Source organism: Loxodonta africana, chromosome 8, assembly GCF_030014295.1.
Source record: "Loxodonta africana isolate mLoxAfr1 chromosome 8, mLoxAfr1.hap2, whole genome shotgun sequence".
Classification (NCBI taxonomy): domain Eukaryota; kingdom Metazoa; phylum Chordata; class Mammalia; order Proboscidea; family Elephantidae; genus Loxodonta; species Loxodonta africana.
The window spans coordinates 6091730-6109129 of NC_087349.1; the positions used below are offsets into that span (position 1 = coordinate 6091730).

At 58.5% G+C, this 17400-nt stretch overlaps 1 protein-coding gene across 1 annotated transcript; it reads left to right on the forward strand.

Annotated features, from left to right (window-relative positions):
- Positions 1–1713: 1713 nt before the first annotated feature.
- EPHA1 (EPH receptor A1) lies at positions 1714–17375 on the forward strand. Its single transcript, XM_003422805.4, has 18 exons — positions 1714–1804; positions 2699–2766; positions 6658–6939; positions 7859–8255; positions 8443–8598; positions 8856–9200; positions 9278–9405; positions 9571–9721; positions 10180–10276; positions 10509–10567; positions 11560–11685; positions 12417–12602; positions 12729–12790; positions 12870–13076; positions 14267–14416; positions 14674–14867; positions 16849–17004; positions 17092–17375. Exons 1-18 carry the CDS (start codon positions 1714–1716, stop codon positions 17168–17170), a joined length of 2934 nt encoding a protein of 977 aa, XP_003422853.2. The 3' UTR covers positions 17171–17375.
- The last annotated feature ends 25 nt before the right edge of the window (positions 17376–17400 follow it).

Here is a 17400-nt window from a genome sequence, read left to right on the forward strand (position 1 = left end):
ATGGTGCGTGCCTGGGAAATCCCAGAAGGACTCAGAAGAAACAGTCGGTGGCAGTTAACTTTCTAGACAGAGACTGAAGGGTGGGAAGAGGGAGGATTTTACTCTTCCTTGTGTTTCCTTCTGTCAACATGAAGTTCCAACCAACACACATGGATGGCATTTCTTTCTTTATGTCAGTAAGGACCGCCTAGGCCAGAAAGCCAGAGGCCATTTTTTCTTATTTATCTAAAAAAGAAAAACCCTGAGAAGCATTAATTTTTGAAAATGAAGTAAGCATCTCTAATCCACCACATCCCTTTCCCCCCAGTGACGGAAACATGCAACAATGTAGATGAGAGAAGAATTAGGAGTGATTCACCGGGTGAGCCAGGGAGGGTACAGGAAGTGGGGCATGAGGAAGGCCAGTAGCTGTAGTCACCTGGGTGTTAGCTTGATCCCCAGCTCAGACCTGTAGCTTCTTCAGGGACTTACTCTTCTTTTAAGCCTTCGGAGTTAAGTTCATGCAGTGTAGAAACTGAATAAGCGTTGGTGGCACAATGGTTAAGTGCTTGGCTGCCAACTGAAAGGTTGGCGGTTCGAACCCACCAGCTGCTCTGAGGGAGAAAGACCTGATGATCTGCTCCCACAAAGATTTTAGGCTGGGAAACCCTACGGGCAGGTCTACCCGGTCCTGTAGGGTCGCTGAGTTGGAATCCACTTGAAGGCACACAACAACATATAATTCAGGAGTCGCAAATATTAAGGAGCTCAACGGCTAACCCAGAAGTGCCTCTGAAGAAAAGCCTGGCAATCTAGTTCCAAAACTTCAGCCATTGAAAACCCCGATGGAGCTCAGTTCTGCTCTAACACACGTGGAATCGCCAGGAGTCAGAATCTTACAGATAATTCAGGGCATCTCCAAGAGCTATGGCCCCGCCAGGCAGAAGGTCCGAAACGGCCTGCCAGCCCGCTCTGCCCCACCCTGCTGCACGGAAACCCCGAGGAGTCCCCCCGACTGCCCTGTACAAAGCCCTGAAGGTTCAAACTCCCTGACAAGTTTGCCAAGACCTCCCGGCTCTGGCCACACCTGTCTTTCTGCCCTGCGCCCCAGCAGTCGAACTGGTCCTTTCACCACTCCCGAGCGCACCTGGGGCGCCCTGCCTTTGGGCGCTCGCCTTTCCCAATCTATGCCACTGGAAACCCAGTTCACAGGGCTCCTCCCTAGTGAGCCCCGGGGCTGACCCCTTCCCCTGCCTCCGTGCCAGGTGCGGCTCAGAGGGCTGTACTCCCGGTGAGGGTCACCTGCCCCACCTCTCCCCGCGGTCGGTCAGGGCACCTCTCCTACCCTCGCTGGCTTCCCCGGTGTCTGCTGTGGTCTAGGCCCTGAAGAGGGGCAGACAGGGGGCAGAGGGTGCAGGTGGAGCCCCCTGTAGAACGAGGTCAAAGGCTGCTGCATCAGGCTGGGCCAGGTGAGGACTGGAATTGGGACCTGGGTGTCCATTCCGGTCCCGCCCACCAGGCGGCGCCCGCAGCCTCGTTCCGGCCCGGCCGCCCCCCAGGTGGGAAGTTTGTTACCTGACGCACAGGTTTCGCCCTTGGCCCTGGCCCTTTAAGAAGGTGAGCCAGGTGAGCGGCCCCGCCCCGCACTGGTCCCGCCCCTCCCCGCCCCGTCCCGCCCCCGTAGTCCCAGCGCGGTAGCCCGGCGGCCGGCGGTCCCAGGTCCCGGCCGGCGCCATGGAGCGGCGCTGGCCCGCGGGGCTCGGGCTGCTGCTCCTGCTGCTCCTGCCCTGCGCCCTGTGGCCCCCGGGGGCGCGCGCCGAGGAAGGTACGACCGCCGGCCCGGATTCCCCGCCCCCGGCCCGGACTGGGGCCGCCGCGCTGTGGCTGCCGGCCGGCCCTGGTCTTTGACCCCGGCCTCGCTCCGCGGCCTGGGTACCGCCCGCGCGGGGTGAGGAGGGCGCCCTGAGCCCGGGATGCCGCGGCCTGGACCCCGCGCCTCCTGCGCGGGGACTCCCTGCCCGATGGCCCCGGGCCCAGGTGCTCTGGCCGGAGGTCTGCGCCGTGCGAGCTCGGAGGTGGGACGAGCCCAGACACCCCGGGCGGGCAACGGAAGGGGAGGACTCGGTGCAGGGCTCCCGGGGTGAAGGCCGACTTTACGAGTGGAGGCTCTCCCTCACTCCCCAGCCGCCGCGACTCCGAACTGGGCCTGTGCCCTCTCCAAGCTGGGCCTGTGCCCCCTCCAAGCTGGGCCTGTGCCCCCTCCAACCTGGACCTGTGCCCCCTCCAAGCTGGGCCTATGACCCCTCACAGGCCAAAACAGGCCTTGGAAAGTGGCGGTGAGGCTTCCCATTGGGAACCCACCGAGTCCCTGGCCACACCTACCCCACTTGAGACTCCCTCCCCGCGGAGCTGCACCCCACGGTCCAAGCACTGCAGTCCTGCAGCAGGGCCCCAGGCCTCTCAAGCCTGGTGGCGGATGGCCTCCTAATGCTTCCTGCACTGGCTTTGCCAAAGATCTGCACCCACCCAGCCCCCTCAGCCTCCCTCTCCTGATGGCTCTCTGTGGAGTCCTCCCTGGAGCTCAAATGCCTCCCCAAGCCCCAGGAGGTCACAACTGTTAGGAACTGGATGTTGACCTGGGGCAAGGGACCCCCAGGAGGTGTGTGTGGTGGCACTGGGGCCCCCTCCCCCAAGTGACAGCCCCTCTCTGCCCACCCAGTTACTCTGATGGATACCAGCACCGCACAGGGGGAGCTGGGCTGGCTGCTGGACCCCCCAGAGGATGGGGTAAGTGTCAGAGGCGGGCCAGGAGGGCACAGGATGAGCCGGTGGGAAGCGGGTGGAGAGGTGGGTGGAGGAACCGAGAAAAGAGCAGGAAAAACTGGAAGTGTCTCCTGGTGAGGCAGTGGGGGGAGGCTGAGTCAGAGCCTGCTGAAGGGGACATGGGGGGCCAGACTTCACGCTATGGAATGCCACTATAGCCAGCACCTCCCTGCCCACCCCAAAGAGAATAAATGTGGACTTCAGAGGGGTCTCTGAGCGGACACTCCAGGGAGGAGTGGGCCGTGCTGGGGGTGCTAGGACCGAGGCCAGGTCTTCTCTGGAGAGGGGCAGAAACACCCCAACAGTGTTCTCAGTGTAAGGCTAACCCCGCCGTAAAGGGGCTGCCCAGGTGAGTCTCAGGGGTCAGGGAGCTGCACAAAGGATATTCTAAACGTCTGTATTGGGGGGGGAGAACCAAAGCTTTCATCATATGCCCCAGAGGGTCTATGACCCACTTCCCCGAAGTTAAAGCTGCTCCTCAAGGCCCAAACCCCCATCCATACTCCACGCCTGCCAGGCAGGCCCCACACACCACAGGTCCCATGGCTGGCTGGGTCTGCTCCCATCAGCCCCTCCTTGGACACACCTGAGGCCTCTTGAGCAGGGCAGGATGCAAGGTGAGCCCCAAAGAGCTTCACCCAGACTCCCGAGAGCATACCTTTGCCTCCAACTGAGCCTCCAGGATCCAGGCCTCAGGCCCCTCCCCTCCAGTCCTGGATCCCGTGCTCCAGAGTGGAACCTCAGTGCACCTCTCTTTCTGGGCTGCTCGCTTCCCTTCCCTCTGGGTGCTCCAGCCCCTGTTCTCCCACAGAGGCCTGTAATTAGCGTTAATAGTCTAGACCATGCTGTGTCCTACAGGAGGGGCTGTGGGAAGGCCTGGACTAGTGCAGGCATAAGAGGAGCCTCATCCCATAAACCATTTAATCACCCCACGAGAATGGCTGCAGGTCCCTCTGCTAGCTCCCATGGGCCCTCTCTGTGCCCCTCCACACCACCCAAATAAATGTCCCCTGACTGGGCTGGGGGGGTGCAAGCCCCCTTAGTCTTGTTCGAGAGGACAGCCAGCAGCGACACACTCGCACTGCCCACCCTGGCCTCTTTCCTGCCGCCATCTTTTCAGCACACATGTAAGTGCATGCATACATGGTACACATGCACATGTATATGTACACACGCGTGCATGAACACACACATGCTTGTGAACACGCACACACGTGAGTACGCACGCACATGCCTCTTTGCACACGTGCACCTGTACGCACAGTCATGCACACACTCAAGTATGCATGAGCACACGCCGGGCCAGCTCCCCAGACTGTATCCTGTAGCCACCCACAGCAGCCGAGTGATAAGTGACAGGATCCTCCTTGCTGCTCCTGGGCAGCTGGACCCCACATCTGTCACCACTGGGAGCTGGAGAGGCGAGCTGCAGCCGGGAACATCTGCGCCAGGCTCCAGCTGCAGCTGCGGCCGTTTGACTGACGGCCTGCACGTTAACCTGCCATCCTGTGCCCCCCGGCCCCACCCCACTCCAGCCCAGGACCATGTCCTCGGTCCTGGTATTGCTCCAGCCCCTTCACCTTTCAGACACCCCAATCTTTGAATGCCCTGACACACTGCGGAATAGGGGCCTTGAGTAGCTTAGGTGTGTCCCTGCCCCACCCGCCCTGAGCTCTCCATTGATGGTCTTGATGAAAGCCCCGAGTTGTGGTGCAGAAAAAGTCCGGAGACCTGCCCCATGGGCAAGAGAATGCCGTAAGGGCCTCATTCTGTCTCCTCTCTATAAAATACAGGGGTTGCGACCACAATATCAATGAGGTATTTCATGGAATTTCAGAGCCGTTTTCTTCATTTCATTTGGAAGAATGGCTGGGAATTTTTTTTTAAGAAAAGGACAATGATGAAATGGGAGCCTGGTCCAACCAGATACCAGAATATGCAATGTATCAACTCTAATTAAAACATGTGGCGGTGCCCGAGAACACACAGGTCAATGAAGCAGGGAAAAAAAAACCCAAAACAGGCCCACGTGTGCGAGACGTTAGCGGTGATAAACGTGAAGTCACAACCCAGCGGGGAAGGCATGGAGTGGCCAAAAAATCACGAGTCCAGAATTTAAAAAAAGAAAATAAAGTTACATCTCCACTCACGCCATGCACAAAAAATAAATAAATAAATTCTAGAGAGATTAGAAATCTAAACCTAAAATCCCAACCTGCAGAAACTCCAGATCTTTACGACCTTGTGATGGGAGCCCCTCCCAAGTGAAATATAAAGCCCAGAAGTCATAGAGGGAAAGACGAGAGGTGTCATTATGTAAAAAAATTTAATGTATGTCAATGTGACAGACACCATTAACGAAATTAAACGGCATGTGGCCGGCAGAGGGAAGGTATTTGAAACATACATTCCAAGCAAATGATCAATTTCTACAACATGTAAAAAAGCTCATCCAAACGAATAATCGAAGGAGGCCAATAGAACAATGAGCAAAAGCGATGAACAGATAATTGCATAAAAATGCAAATACCCAATGAACAAAAGAAAAACATGTGCAGACTTCTCCTCAAAGAAATGGAAATCACCATGATAAGAAGCTATGTTTTCAGGCACAGCCACTGCCACCCAGTTGATTCTGACTCACAGGGACCCTATAGGACAGAGGGGAACTGCTCCGTAGGGTCTCCGAGGCTGTAACTGCCGCAGCAGTAGGCTGCCACATCTTTCTCCCTCAGAGCCGCTGGTAAGTTTGAACCGCTGACCTTTTGGTCAGAAGCCGATCACTTTAACCACTGTGCCACCAGGGCTCCTACGTTTTGTTTATAAAGGTCGCTCACGTCCAGGTTGGAAGAGGTTCTGAAAAAATGACAGAGGCTTTGCCGGTAGAAATGTAGATGGATAGAGCCTTTTGAGGGCAAGTTGGCAAAATCTTATAAAATTTATAATACGTCTATTATAGCGGTTCTACAGAAATCTGTACATTTACATTTAAAAAAAAAAAAAAAAAAAAAAAAGCTAGAAGCTTCCTGAATGCCCAATAGTGGGTGAATGGTTAAATAAATTGTGGTACATCCATACAATGCCATACTATTTCATGTCGTTGTTGTTAGGTCCCATCGAGTTGGTTTCGACTCATGGTGACCCTATGTACAACACAACAAAACATTGCCCGGTCCTGTGCCATCCTCATGATTGTTGTTATGCTTGAGCCCATTGTTGCAGTCACTGTGTTAGCCCATCTCATTGAAGGTCTTCCTCTTTTTTGCTGACCCTCTACTTTACCAAGCATGACGTCCTTCTCCAGGAACTGGTCCCTCCTGATAACATGTCCAAACTATGTGAGACATAGTCTCTTTGCTTCCAAGGAGCATTCTGGCTGCACTCCTTTCAAGACAGTTTTATTCATGGCAGGAGCAATGGAGAGGGTGAAGATTTTCCTTGCCCTCCAAAAGCTAAACCAAAAAACTGGGGGACTTTAATATTCAACGTCAGCGTCCTGTTGTCTGAACAAGGAGGCAAAGGGTCTTGTGAATAAGCTTTGGCTGCAAAAGTCTGACTTTGGGGTACCCAATGGCTCTGCCGATGAAATAGGTAAAAAAAAAAAATAGTGCCCAAACTCTTGCAGGCAAAGTGGGCTCATCTAAGGGAGCCAGGGCTGGCTGGGGCTTAGGGAGGACTGTCTTGCCCATCTCATCTCTACATAAATCCTGCACCCTCAGTGCTTCTCCGAGGGGTGGGGAGAGTCAGGATCATTGATGGGGGGGGCTTTGACACAGCCTTCCACTCAATCGCTCTAGGAATGGAGGGTGTGGGGGCCAGGGTGAGCTGGCCCCTGACTCGGGTTCTCTCTCCCAGTGGAGCGAGGTGCAGCAGATGCTCAAAGGGACGCCACTGTACATGTACCAGGACTGCCCGCTAGAAGACAGTGGAGACACGGACCACTGGCTGCGCTCCAACTGGATCTACCGGGGCGAGGAGGCGGCGCGTGTGCACGTGGAGCTGCAGTTCACCGTGCGTGATTGCAAGAGCTTCCCACGCGGCGTGGGACCCGCGGGCTGCAAGGAGACCTTCAACCTGCTCTATATGGAGAGCGACCAGGATGTGGGCATTCAGCTCCGGCGGCCCCTGTTCCAGAAGGTCTGCGCCCTCACTGCACCTGCCTGGTGCTCACCGCGCCTGGCTCCTTACCTACAACCCCAAGCTGAGAAAATGAGCAGGGGGCCCAACAGGAGAGTCAGGGGGTGTAACACCAGGACAAATGCAGGGTAGAAACCAGTGGGTGGACTGAGCAGGGTTCCTGTCGGCCGGCTGTAGCCACAGCACTCAGCCTCCCGAACCTTGGTTCCCTCACAGTGAAGTGGAGATGGCCGTGGTGCCAGCCTGGTGGAAGTCAAAGGCTTTTAGGAGATTCTGATGGGAGACCAGCCTGCCCCAGAGGAAGTGGGGATGTATAGGTTAGAGCTGTTAGGACTTTCTGTCGGCACCAGGCAGGCTGTGCAAAGCACACCCACGAGCAGGGTAGAGCTGTGTAGTAAGGCATCTTCCTGTAGGCTGCCCCTGATGGTGCCCTTTCTTTCCTACTCAAGAACCTACCAGAATGCAGGAGAGGGAGGAGACCATTAGGATAGGGTGTGCTCCCGTTCTTTTCCCCCAAAGAGAAAACGTTGAAAAGTTTATTAGGAGTAAGTTAATGATGACATGCTTTATAACCAAGCACCCCTTGGCCCTGAGGTGGGGACACCTCAGAACTGTGGAGATCATTCTGTAGAGCCCACAGACAGGGTCCCAGCCCCAGCCCCAGATGTAGTAGCTGTACAATCTTGTGCAGGGTGTGCAACCTCTCTGAGCCTCCCATCTCCTCCTCTGCTAAATGCTGGTGGTACCCATCCCACCTCATAGGATGCCTGCAGGGATTCAGTGATGGAGGTCCTAGCCCGCACCTCCCACGTGGCCAGCCCCCCTCGGTGGTCTGTGAGATGTGAAGCATGCAGCCATTTCCGCTGGGTGCATATGAAGTGTGATTTTCTGCCTTCTCCCCCCCACCCCCCACCCCCAGGTCACCACCGTGGCTGCAGACCAGAGCTTCACCATCCGCGACCTGGCATCTGGTGCCGTCAAGCTCAACGTGGAGCGCTGCTCACTGGGCCGCCTGGAGCGCCGTGGCCTCTACCTGGCCTTCCAGAACCCTGGGGCCTGTGTGGCCCTGGTGTCCGTGCGGGTCTTCTACCAGCGCTGCCCCGAGACTGTACACGGCCTGGCTCACTTCGCCGGCATGCTCCCGGGCCCTGGTGGGCTGGCAGAAGTGGTGGGAACCTGTGTGCCCCACGCCCAGGCTGGCCCCTTGGGCGTACCCCGCCTGCACTGCAGCCCAGACGGAGAGTGGCTGGTGCCCGTGGGGCAGTGCTACTGTGAGCCTGGCTTCGAGGAGGGCCCTAGCGGTGCGGGCTGTGTAGGTAAGGGGGCAGGAGGCTGGATGAGAGCCACAGGGGCTACCAGGGGCAGGACTGTGGGTACAAAAGGGGGTGGCAACCTGTGACCCACAGAAACACCCACCTAGGTGTTTCAGGTACATGGGCTAGGCAGGGTCCCTGGGCCTGTAAGCCATTCGATAACCCAGGTTCTGCTTCCCTGTGCCCCCAGCCTGCCCCCAAGACTCCTACCGTGCTGACACAGACACCCCCAGCTGCATCGCATGTCCCCAGCACAGCTCGGCTGCCTTGGAGGGGGCCACCGTCTGCACCTGTGACAGCGGCCACTACCGAGCCTCTGGGGAGGGCCCCCAGGTGGCCTGCACACGTGAGTGGGAGGCTGGACCTGTCAGACAGGGGTACACAGGTCTTGTGCTGAGCCCTTGCTGGGGTCAGAAGTTTCTCGAGCTTCTCATAATCAAGGACAGACACAGCCCCTCTTTGCCCCTGCTGTCCCTGGAAGGGTTCAGCCATGTCTCCCCCCAAGGCCTCTAGAGGACCAGACCTTCCAGACTGGGGTGCGGGCCTGAGGTGGGCGTGGGGGAGCACTGAGCTGGCACTGCTGATGGCCCTACCCTCCCACAGGTCCCCCCTCAGCCCCCCGAGACCTGAGCTTCTCTGTGTCCGGGACTCAGCTCTCCCTGCACTGGGAACCCCCAGCAGACACAGGGGGACGCCAGGATGTCATGTACAATGTGGGATGCTCCCGGTGTCCGGGGACGGGCCCAGATGAGGGCCCCTGCCAGCCCTGTGGAAGTGGCGTGCGCTTCTCCCCAGGGGCCAGCGGGCTCCCCCAGCCAGCTGTGCACATTGACGGCCTTGAGCCCTACGCCAACTACACCTTTGAGGTCGGTGCCCAGAACGGGGTATCAGGGCTGGGCCATTCCGGGCCTGCCAGTGCCACGCTCAGTGTCAACATGGGGCATGCAGGTGAGGCCCGGCAGGTGGGCTGGTGAGGGGCTCCTGACCCACTCCTCTGCCTCACTCAACCCTGCCTGTCCACCCAGAGCCACTGGCAGGCCTGTCCCTGCAGCTGGTGAAGAAAGCACCACGCCAGCTGGAGCTGGCCTGGTCAGGGGCCCAGCCTCGAAGTCCTGGGGGCAACCTCACCTATGAGCTACACGTGCTGAACCAGGTCAGGAGAGATGGGCGGCGGGGCGGGGTGGGTGTGTGGACCACCTCACAGTGGGAGCCATCCACCTTCTCAGGCCTGTTCCCAGCCCCTCCCCACAGGCTCCTGAGACCTCTATCACGTCCTGGGCTGAGAGGCCCAGCCGGGTAACACAGCCCCCACCTGCAGGATGAAGAGCGGCACCAGACAGTTCTGGAGCCCAGGGTCTTGCTGACCGAGCTGCAGCCGGACACCACATACATCGTTAGAGTGCGCATGGTGACCTCGCAGGGCCCTGGGCCCTTCTCCCCCGACCACGAATTCCGGACCAGCCCACCAGGTAAGCTCCCTGTGTTCTGCCCCAAACACACATACCTGTCCCCTGCTGAGCACCTCAGCCTTATTCCCCTGGGCCCTCCTCTTCCTCTGCAAGCACACATGAGCACACATGTGCACACACATGCACACACACATGCATACACACACGTGGGCACATGTACACCTGTACATATTCCATGTATTACAAGCACATGTTTGTACATGTACACATATACATGCACACACATGCATATACACACATGGATGCACTTGTGTGTGTGATACCCAGCACACATGCAAGCACGTGTGCACACAGGCATGCATGCACACATGTACACATGCATACAAGCACGCACACACATGCACACGTGCACACACACATCTCCCCTGTACAGGGCATGCACCTGGCCTGCTCAGCCACCTGCTGGGGTGCACCATGTCCTGCCCCCAGTCCCCCACTGAGCCCGCACCTGCCCTCAGCTTCCAGGGGCCTGACAGGAGGGGAGATCATGGCCATCGTCTTCGGGCTGCTGCTGTGCACGGCGCTGCTCCTCGGGACCCTCATCTTCCGGTCCAGGTACTGCTGCTGGGCTCACCCCCACCCTGCCCATCCTGGGCCCCTTTACCAGCCAGGAGCTCCATGTACAGCTCTGCAACCCTCCCCGTACCCAGTGTGCCCCACACTCATCCTGATCTGCCCCTCGTCCTGGGGAGAATTCAACCCAAGCCCAGTGGGTCTCCAGGACCCAGGCTTTCCCCAAGAGCCTGAGGTGGGCCTGGGGCCTGAAGGAGCTGCCCCCACCCCACAGGAGAGGGCAGCAGAGGCGGCAGCAGAGGCAGCGTGAACGCGTCACCGGTGTAGACCGAGGTGAGCCAGAGCATCTATGTGTATGCACATGTGTGCACATACATGCATGCATGTGTGAGCCTGTGTGTGTGCCTTTTTGTGCATGTGCATGTATGTACATGCCTGTGTGCATGTGTACACCTGTCTACGTGCACTGTGTGTGCATAAGCATCTGTGTGCCTTTGTGTGTACACATGTATGTGTGCATGTGTGTGCACATGTACGCATGTGTGGGTTCGTGTGTGGTAGGGGGTAGTAGGAAGGAACCCAGGGCCCCACATGTGTTAGGCCAGCTCTGGGGCCACGTGGAGTTCCCTGGCCCCGGGATCTGTGTCACCACCTAATTAACTGTGGTCGATTACCTCAACGCCCGGCCCCGGGGGTGTGGGTACTGTTATCTGTTGGCTGTTGTGCTGTGGCCCCACCAGGCTCTGGGCAACGTCCCCACCCACTGGCTGGGCCTGTGGGCTGGGGCTGGGCATGAGGGCCAGCCTGGGTCCTTGAGGTCTTGAGGCATGTGGGCTTCATGCTGGTCACCTCATTAGGGTGTCCATTCCGGCCATGAGCTGGGTGAGGACTGTCTGGGAACGAGGCGTGAGTGAGTGGAGGGGCCTGGAGCAGGCATGCAGGAATGTGAAGTGCGGGTGCTGAGCCATGCAGAGAATGGGCAACTTACCTGCTAGGGGGGCATGTGGCCTAGGAGGAGAGGACACAGGGGCTCAGGGCATGGACAGAGGGAGGGGGCTGATGAGGAGCCCTGCTCACTAGGAGAACTTCACCCCAGTTCACCTCAGGGAAGACAAAACTATGGAGCCAAGACCCCTCTTCTCACCACCTCCAGCTGTGGGGTCCCTGAGCTGAGCCTCTTGTCCCCACAGAGGACAAGCCCTGATGTCCCTGAGCTGAGTGCCCTGTCCCCACAGAGGACATACCCTGGGGTCCCTGAGCTGAGAGCCCTGTCCCCACAGAGGACACACCCTGGGGTCCCTGAGCTGAGTACTCTGTCCCCACAGAGGACAAGCTCTGGCTGAAGCCATATGTGGACCTCCAGGCATATGAGGACCCTGCCCAAGTTGCTCTCGACTTCACCCAGGAGCTCGACCCCACTGGGCTGGTCGTGGATACTGTCATCGGGGAAGGTGAACCCCCCTGTGCCCCACAGTCAACCCCCTGGGGTGGCTCAGAGCTGCCTCACAGGCCCCGCCTACCTCCCACCCTCCTCCCCCGTGGGGCCCAGCTGACCCCTCCATAGCCAAATGTCCCCCGTGGGTCCTCTCTGTTCCACTCACCATCACTCCCAGCCTTTACCCAGGGTCCGGGTCAGCCCTCCTCCACACAGGCATGTGCTTCCGAGGTTTCTGACAGAGTGCTCACATGCTGTCTATGTTCTCAGAGGTGTGGCTGTGTGGGCTCAGGCTGTTCCCAGAGGATTCCCAAATGTGGGAGAGAGCCAGTCTCCCAGCCCCACATTCCACCCCCTAGGGCCGTGTCCTTGGGCTGCCCTGGTCCCTTGGGCCACCAAAGGAAATGGATCTGCCCAGAGAACAAAGTGTGGCAATATGCTTGCCAACTGTGCGGCTGGGCCATGCTGTGACCAAGGGGCCCGCGGGAGAGGGGTGGCGATGGCCGCCTGCCCCAGCCCTCTGCCCTGGCCCATCTGTCCCCACAAGCCATGCTTGGCACGCGTTCACCGTGTCCTCTGAGCACTTCTTTAAGGACATTGTTGGGGGCAATGCTCACTCCTGTTACGGATCCCTGGCCCCCTGGCCCTGGATGGGCAGCGGCATTTCTGACCCTCCAAAGACAGCAAAAGGGCACGAGGGCTAGAGCCCCTCAATGTCCTTGCGGTGACCCTGCTCCCCCCACCCAGGAGAGTTTGGGGAAGTCTACCGAGGCTCCCTTCGGCTCCCCAGCCAGGACTGCAGGACAGTGGCCATCAAGACCTTGAAGGACACATCCCCTGACGGCCAATGGTGGAACTTCCTCCGGGAGGCAACGATCATGGGCCAGTTCAAGCACCCACACGTCCTGCGGCTGGAAGGCGTAGTCACCAAGAGTACGGGGGGGGGCGTGGTCCCCAGATCGGGGAGGGGGAGGGGAGGAGGGCTGAGTCCCCCAAGCGGAGCGGGAGATGTGAGGTCAGCGTGGGGGCTGCCATGACCCTGCGTGTGCCCTGCCCCAGGAAAGCCCATCATGATCATTACGGAGTTCATGGACAATGGAGCCCTGGACGCCTTCCTGAGGGTGAGCAGGGTACATGGCAGCGGGAACACACGGAGCCCTGGGGCCCTGCCCTCCCCTGATGCACCCACCCCTGCTGCAGGAGCGGGAGGACCAGCTGACCCCCGGGCAGCTGACAGACATGCTACGGGGCATAGCATCTGGCATGAGCTACCTCAGTGACCACAACTACGTCCACCGGGACCTGGCTGCCAGGAACATCCTGGTGAGCCAGAACCTGTGCTGCAAGGTGTCGGACTTTGGCCTGGCGCGCCTCCTGGACAACTTTGACGGCACCTACGAAACCCAGGTGTGAGCCCTGCGAGCACTACAGACACCCATGCACACACATGCACGTGGTCACACACCATACACAAGACAGATGCACACACATGCACATGCACACAATCACACAGCACACACGCACACGCGCATGCATGTGGTCACACGCCATACACAGCGCACGTGCGCGTGGTCACACGCCATACACAGCGCACGTGCGCGTGGTCACACGCCATACACAGCGTACGTGCACACAATCACATATACACAGCGCACATGCATGTGGTCACACACCATATACAGGACAGATGCACGCACAGGCACATGCACACAGTCACACAGCACACACAGCACACATGCATGCATGTGGTCACACACCATACACAGCGCACATGCACACAATCACACACCACACACAGCACACATGCATGTGGTCACACACCATACACAGCACACATGCACACAATCACACACCACACACAGCACACACGCCATACACAGCGCACATGCATGTGGTCACACGCCATACACAGCGCACATGCACACAATCATATATCATATACAGTACACACACACGTGGTCACACGCCATACACAGCACACGTGTACACACAAGCATGTGGTCACACACCATACAGAGCACACATGCATGTACATGCATGCAGTCACGTATCATATATAGCACACACATACACACACATGCATGTGGTCACACACCATGTATAGCACATGTGCTCACACAGGCACATACATGCAGTCACAATGCATGCACAGTTAGCACACATACAGTACACATGTGCAATGTGCATACTCGTGTGTGCACACACATGCACATAGAGCACATGCATGCAGTCATATACCACAGTGCATGTGCACACAGTACATGTATGCAGTCACACACCAAACAGTGCATGTGCACATGTACACACATGCACATTCATGCACATGCTTATGTGCGCACACACACGGACACATGCATGCAGTTACACACCATACACACGGCATGTGTGTGCATACATGCATGCACATGCATGCACACATAGTACAGGTGTGTACACACAGAGCACACACACTTGTGCACATACAGCACACACAGCACACACAGGTGGCATACATCCACAAGGACAAGGATGGTGCCTGTGTGGACCCCATTGCTCTCTAGCCCTTCCTGTGTGCTTCTCTTCGCCATCTCCACACCTGTGTCCCTCGCATCCACTAGGGAGGGAAGATCCCCATCCGCTGGACGGCCCCCGAAGCCATTGCCCACCGGACCTTCACCACCGCCAGCGACGTGTGGAGCTTTGGGATTGTCATGTGGGAGGTGCTGAGCTTTGGGGACAAGCCCTACGGGGACATGAGCAATCAGGAGGTGAGGCTGCATGCCTACCCCCAGATCTCCCCAGCACACTCCATCTTCTCCCGGGTCCTTCTGTGGCCCTTTGCTTAAGACCTGATTTCATCTCCCTGACACCCCACTTTGCAGCCTCCTTCATCTGCCCTCCCATGCCCTGCTCTCATTGTCACCCCACCTGGCCAGGGCTGTCTCAAGGCCCCTACGATGCCTCGTGTGGACGTAGTTTGCCCCCGGGCCACCAGGCAAGCGTCCCCTGGGCATCCCCTCCGCAGGTGATGAAGAGCATCGAGGATGGGTACCGGCTGCCCCCACCCGTGGACTGCCCAGCCCCACTGTACGAGCTCATGAAAAGCTGCTGGGCCTATGACCGGGGCCGTCGGCCCCCCTTCCACCAGCTCCACGCCCACCTGGAGCAGCTGCTAGCCAACCCCCACTCACTGCGCACTATCGCCAACTTTGACCCCAGGTACAGTCCACCAAGGACAGGGCCTGCGAGCTCCGGACAGAGCCCAGAGCATGAGCCCTGAACCTCACCCCAGGGCTGTGTACTATGAGAGGAGGGCCATCTCTCCCTGGAGAGCCCCCAGCTGGATACAAGGCAGGAAGCAACCCCAGGGTGTGCACACGGGAAGGGCAGGGCAGGTTTTTAAAGGAGCTGCCTGGAGGGGCCGGCGGCAGACTGCCCACACTGGCAGGTCAGCTGCAGCCAGGCCCTGGGTGGAGGTCCCCATCCCCGTCCATACCCTGCACTGTGTGCCACAAGCCCCATCCTCCCCATGGAGCTTCTGAGGCTGCTGGACTCAGGAGGCAGGCCTCCCCACCCCTTCACAGGGTAGAGGGTTCAGGAGAGGGTCACCCACTGGGCACATTTGGGAGGACCTGCTGTGTTCTGATGGGGCCCTTGGGTGGCACACATGGTTTGTCCTTGACTACGAATCAAAAGGTTGGTAGTTCAAACCACCCAGAGGCACTGCAAAAGAAAGGCTTGGCTTTCTGCTTCCATAAACCTTACAGCCAAGAAAACCCTATGGAGCACAATTCTACTCTGACACAGGGGGTCGCCAGGAGTTAGAACTGGGTGGGTGGCAACGAGTTTGGCGTTTTTGGTTTGCTGTGTGCGGAGTCTTGGGCTTGGAGAGAGAGCCATGCTCAAATCAACATCTGCTCCAGGGAGCACGGTCGGTAAACCTGAGGTGGGGAAGACGGTCTGAATAGGCAAATGCAGGCAGTGGGGGTGTGTTGTGACAGGGTGGGGGGCAGCGTCCCGGAGTCTGGGGCTGAGGATCAGCCAGTTGCAGGTTGTCCGGAAACCTGAGGCCAGGGAGGCTGGAGAAGTAGCTGGTCAGGGCTGGAAGGCCAGCTGGCCAGGCACTTGGACTTCACCCCGGGTGCAAAGAGTAGCAAGTGACCACTGTGTGAGAGCTGCCCATGGCAGTGACATGGTCAGATTGCATTTCACCAAAACCACTGCCAGAATGTGTGGAAGGACCTGGGGCGGGGGTGCGGTGAGGCAGGGGAGACAGCCATGGCTGCACTTCAAGAACTTTCTCAGAGCTGGCCTTGGGCTCCAACCACCATAGATAACGCTGTGTCTCTAAGAAAATATCCTCCTAGTTCCAACTTCTGAAGCTATCTTTTGGAACACAGCTCCCCCCACACACTGGAGACTGCATGTGCTAATCTTTCTGGAATGCTGGACTTTTTTCCCCGGCAGATTTGCCCTGCTAATGGTTTTGGCTCTGGTTGGCGCCAGCACAGGAACGCTCTTTGTGCTGTGGGTGTTGAGTCAAGAATAACAGAAGATGGCCCCACACTCAATGGCCACCCCAAGAGCAGCTGGCTAGCCCCAGGCCTCCGCTGCCTGCCCTCTGTCCCCAGCTGGGCCCTCAGTACTTCCTGTCTCTGCAGAGCTGGCCACTTGGGGAAGATGGGCTGGTGGTCCTGGTGTTAAGGAACAGCAGGGCTAGCCACCAAGCTCCCTGGTGTGGGCAGGGCTGTCGGCCGCCCACTGTGGCCAGCATGCCAGGAAACAGGCTTACAGACAATAGCAGCTAGTCCCCAACCTCCTCGGGGAGCTGTGTGCTCAGATGCCCCACCAGACTTGAGTGGGGCTGCAGAGGGCCCAGAAGGCCGCTCTGATTCAGCAAAGCTGGGTGTGCGGGCAGAGGACAGCCCCATACCCGGGCGATGCAGTCCTGTACCCCACACCCTATGCTGCAGCCCTGTATCCCTCTCCCCCCATCCACCCATAAGTAGTCCTGCACCCCCACGCTAACAAAGCCCCACATGCCACCATCCCCCTCCCCCACACCTGCAGCCCTGTACCCCCGTTCCTGCCACAGCCCCATGCTCCCCTGTGACCCGGCCTTGCACCCCCAGGGCAATAGCCCCATGTCCCCAGTGAAGCAGCCCCGTACCCGCAGGTGACGCAGTCCCATGCTCCCCAGGGTGACCCTCCGCCTGCCCAGCCTGAGTGGCTCGGACGGGATCCCGTATCGCAGCGTGGCGGAGTGGCTGGAGTCGATTCGTATGAAGCGCTACATCCTACACTTCCGCTCCGCTGGACTAGACACCATGGAGTGCGTGCTGGAGCTGACAGCTGAGTGAGCACGAGCGAGCGGGGACCGGAGCGGGGGTGGGGGTCAGGCCAAGCCCTCCATGCTGTGCCCTCACTCCCCTGTACCCTGCAGGGACCTGACACAGATGGGCATCACGCTGCCCGGGCACCAGAAGCGCATCCTTTGCAGTATTCAGGGATTCAAAGACTGAGCCGTCTCCTTGCTCAAGGAGCCAGGATTCCTCCGCAGCGCACCCCACCCCCGCCGGGCTGGTCGGGCCTCTGGTGCTGCACTCACCCCCGTGGCCCACTGGGCCAGGCCTGGGGAAGGGGAGGAGTCAAGGGTGATGTGGAGGGCCGGGGTTTAATATATGAACACACATATCTATTTTTGTAAATAAACAGGACTGAGTTCTCCCCCTTACTCCATTCTTCACCCCAC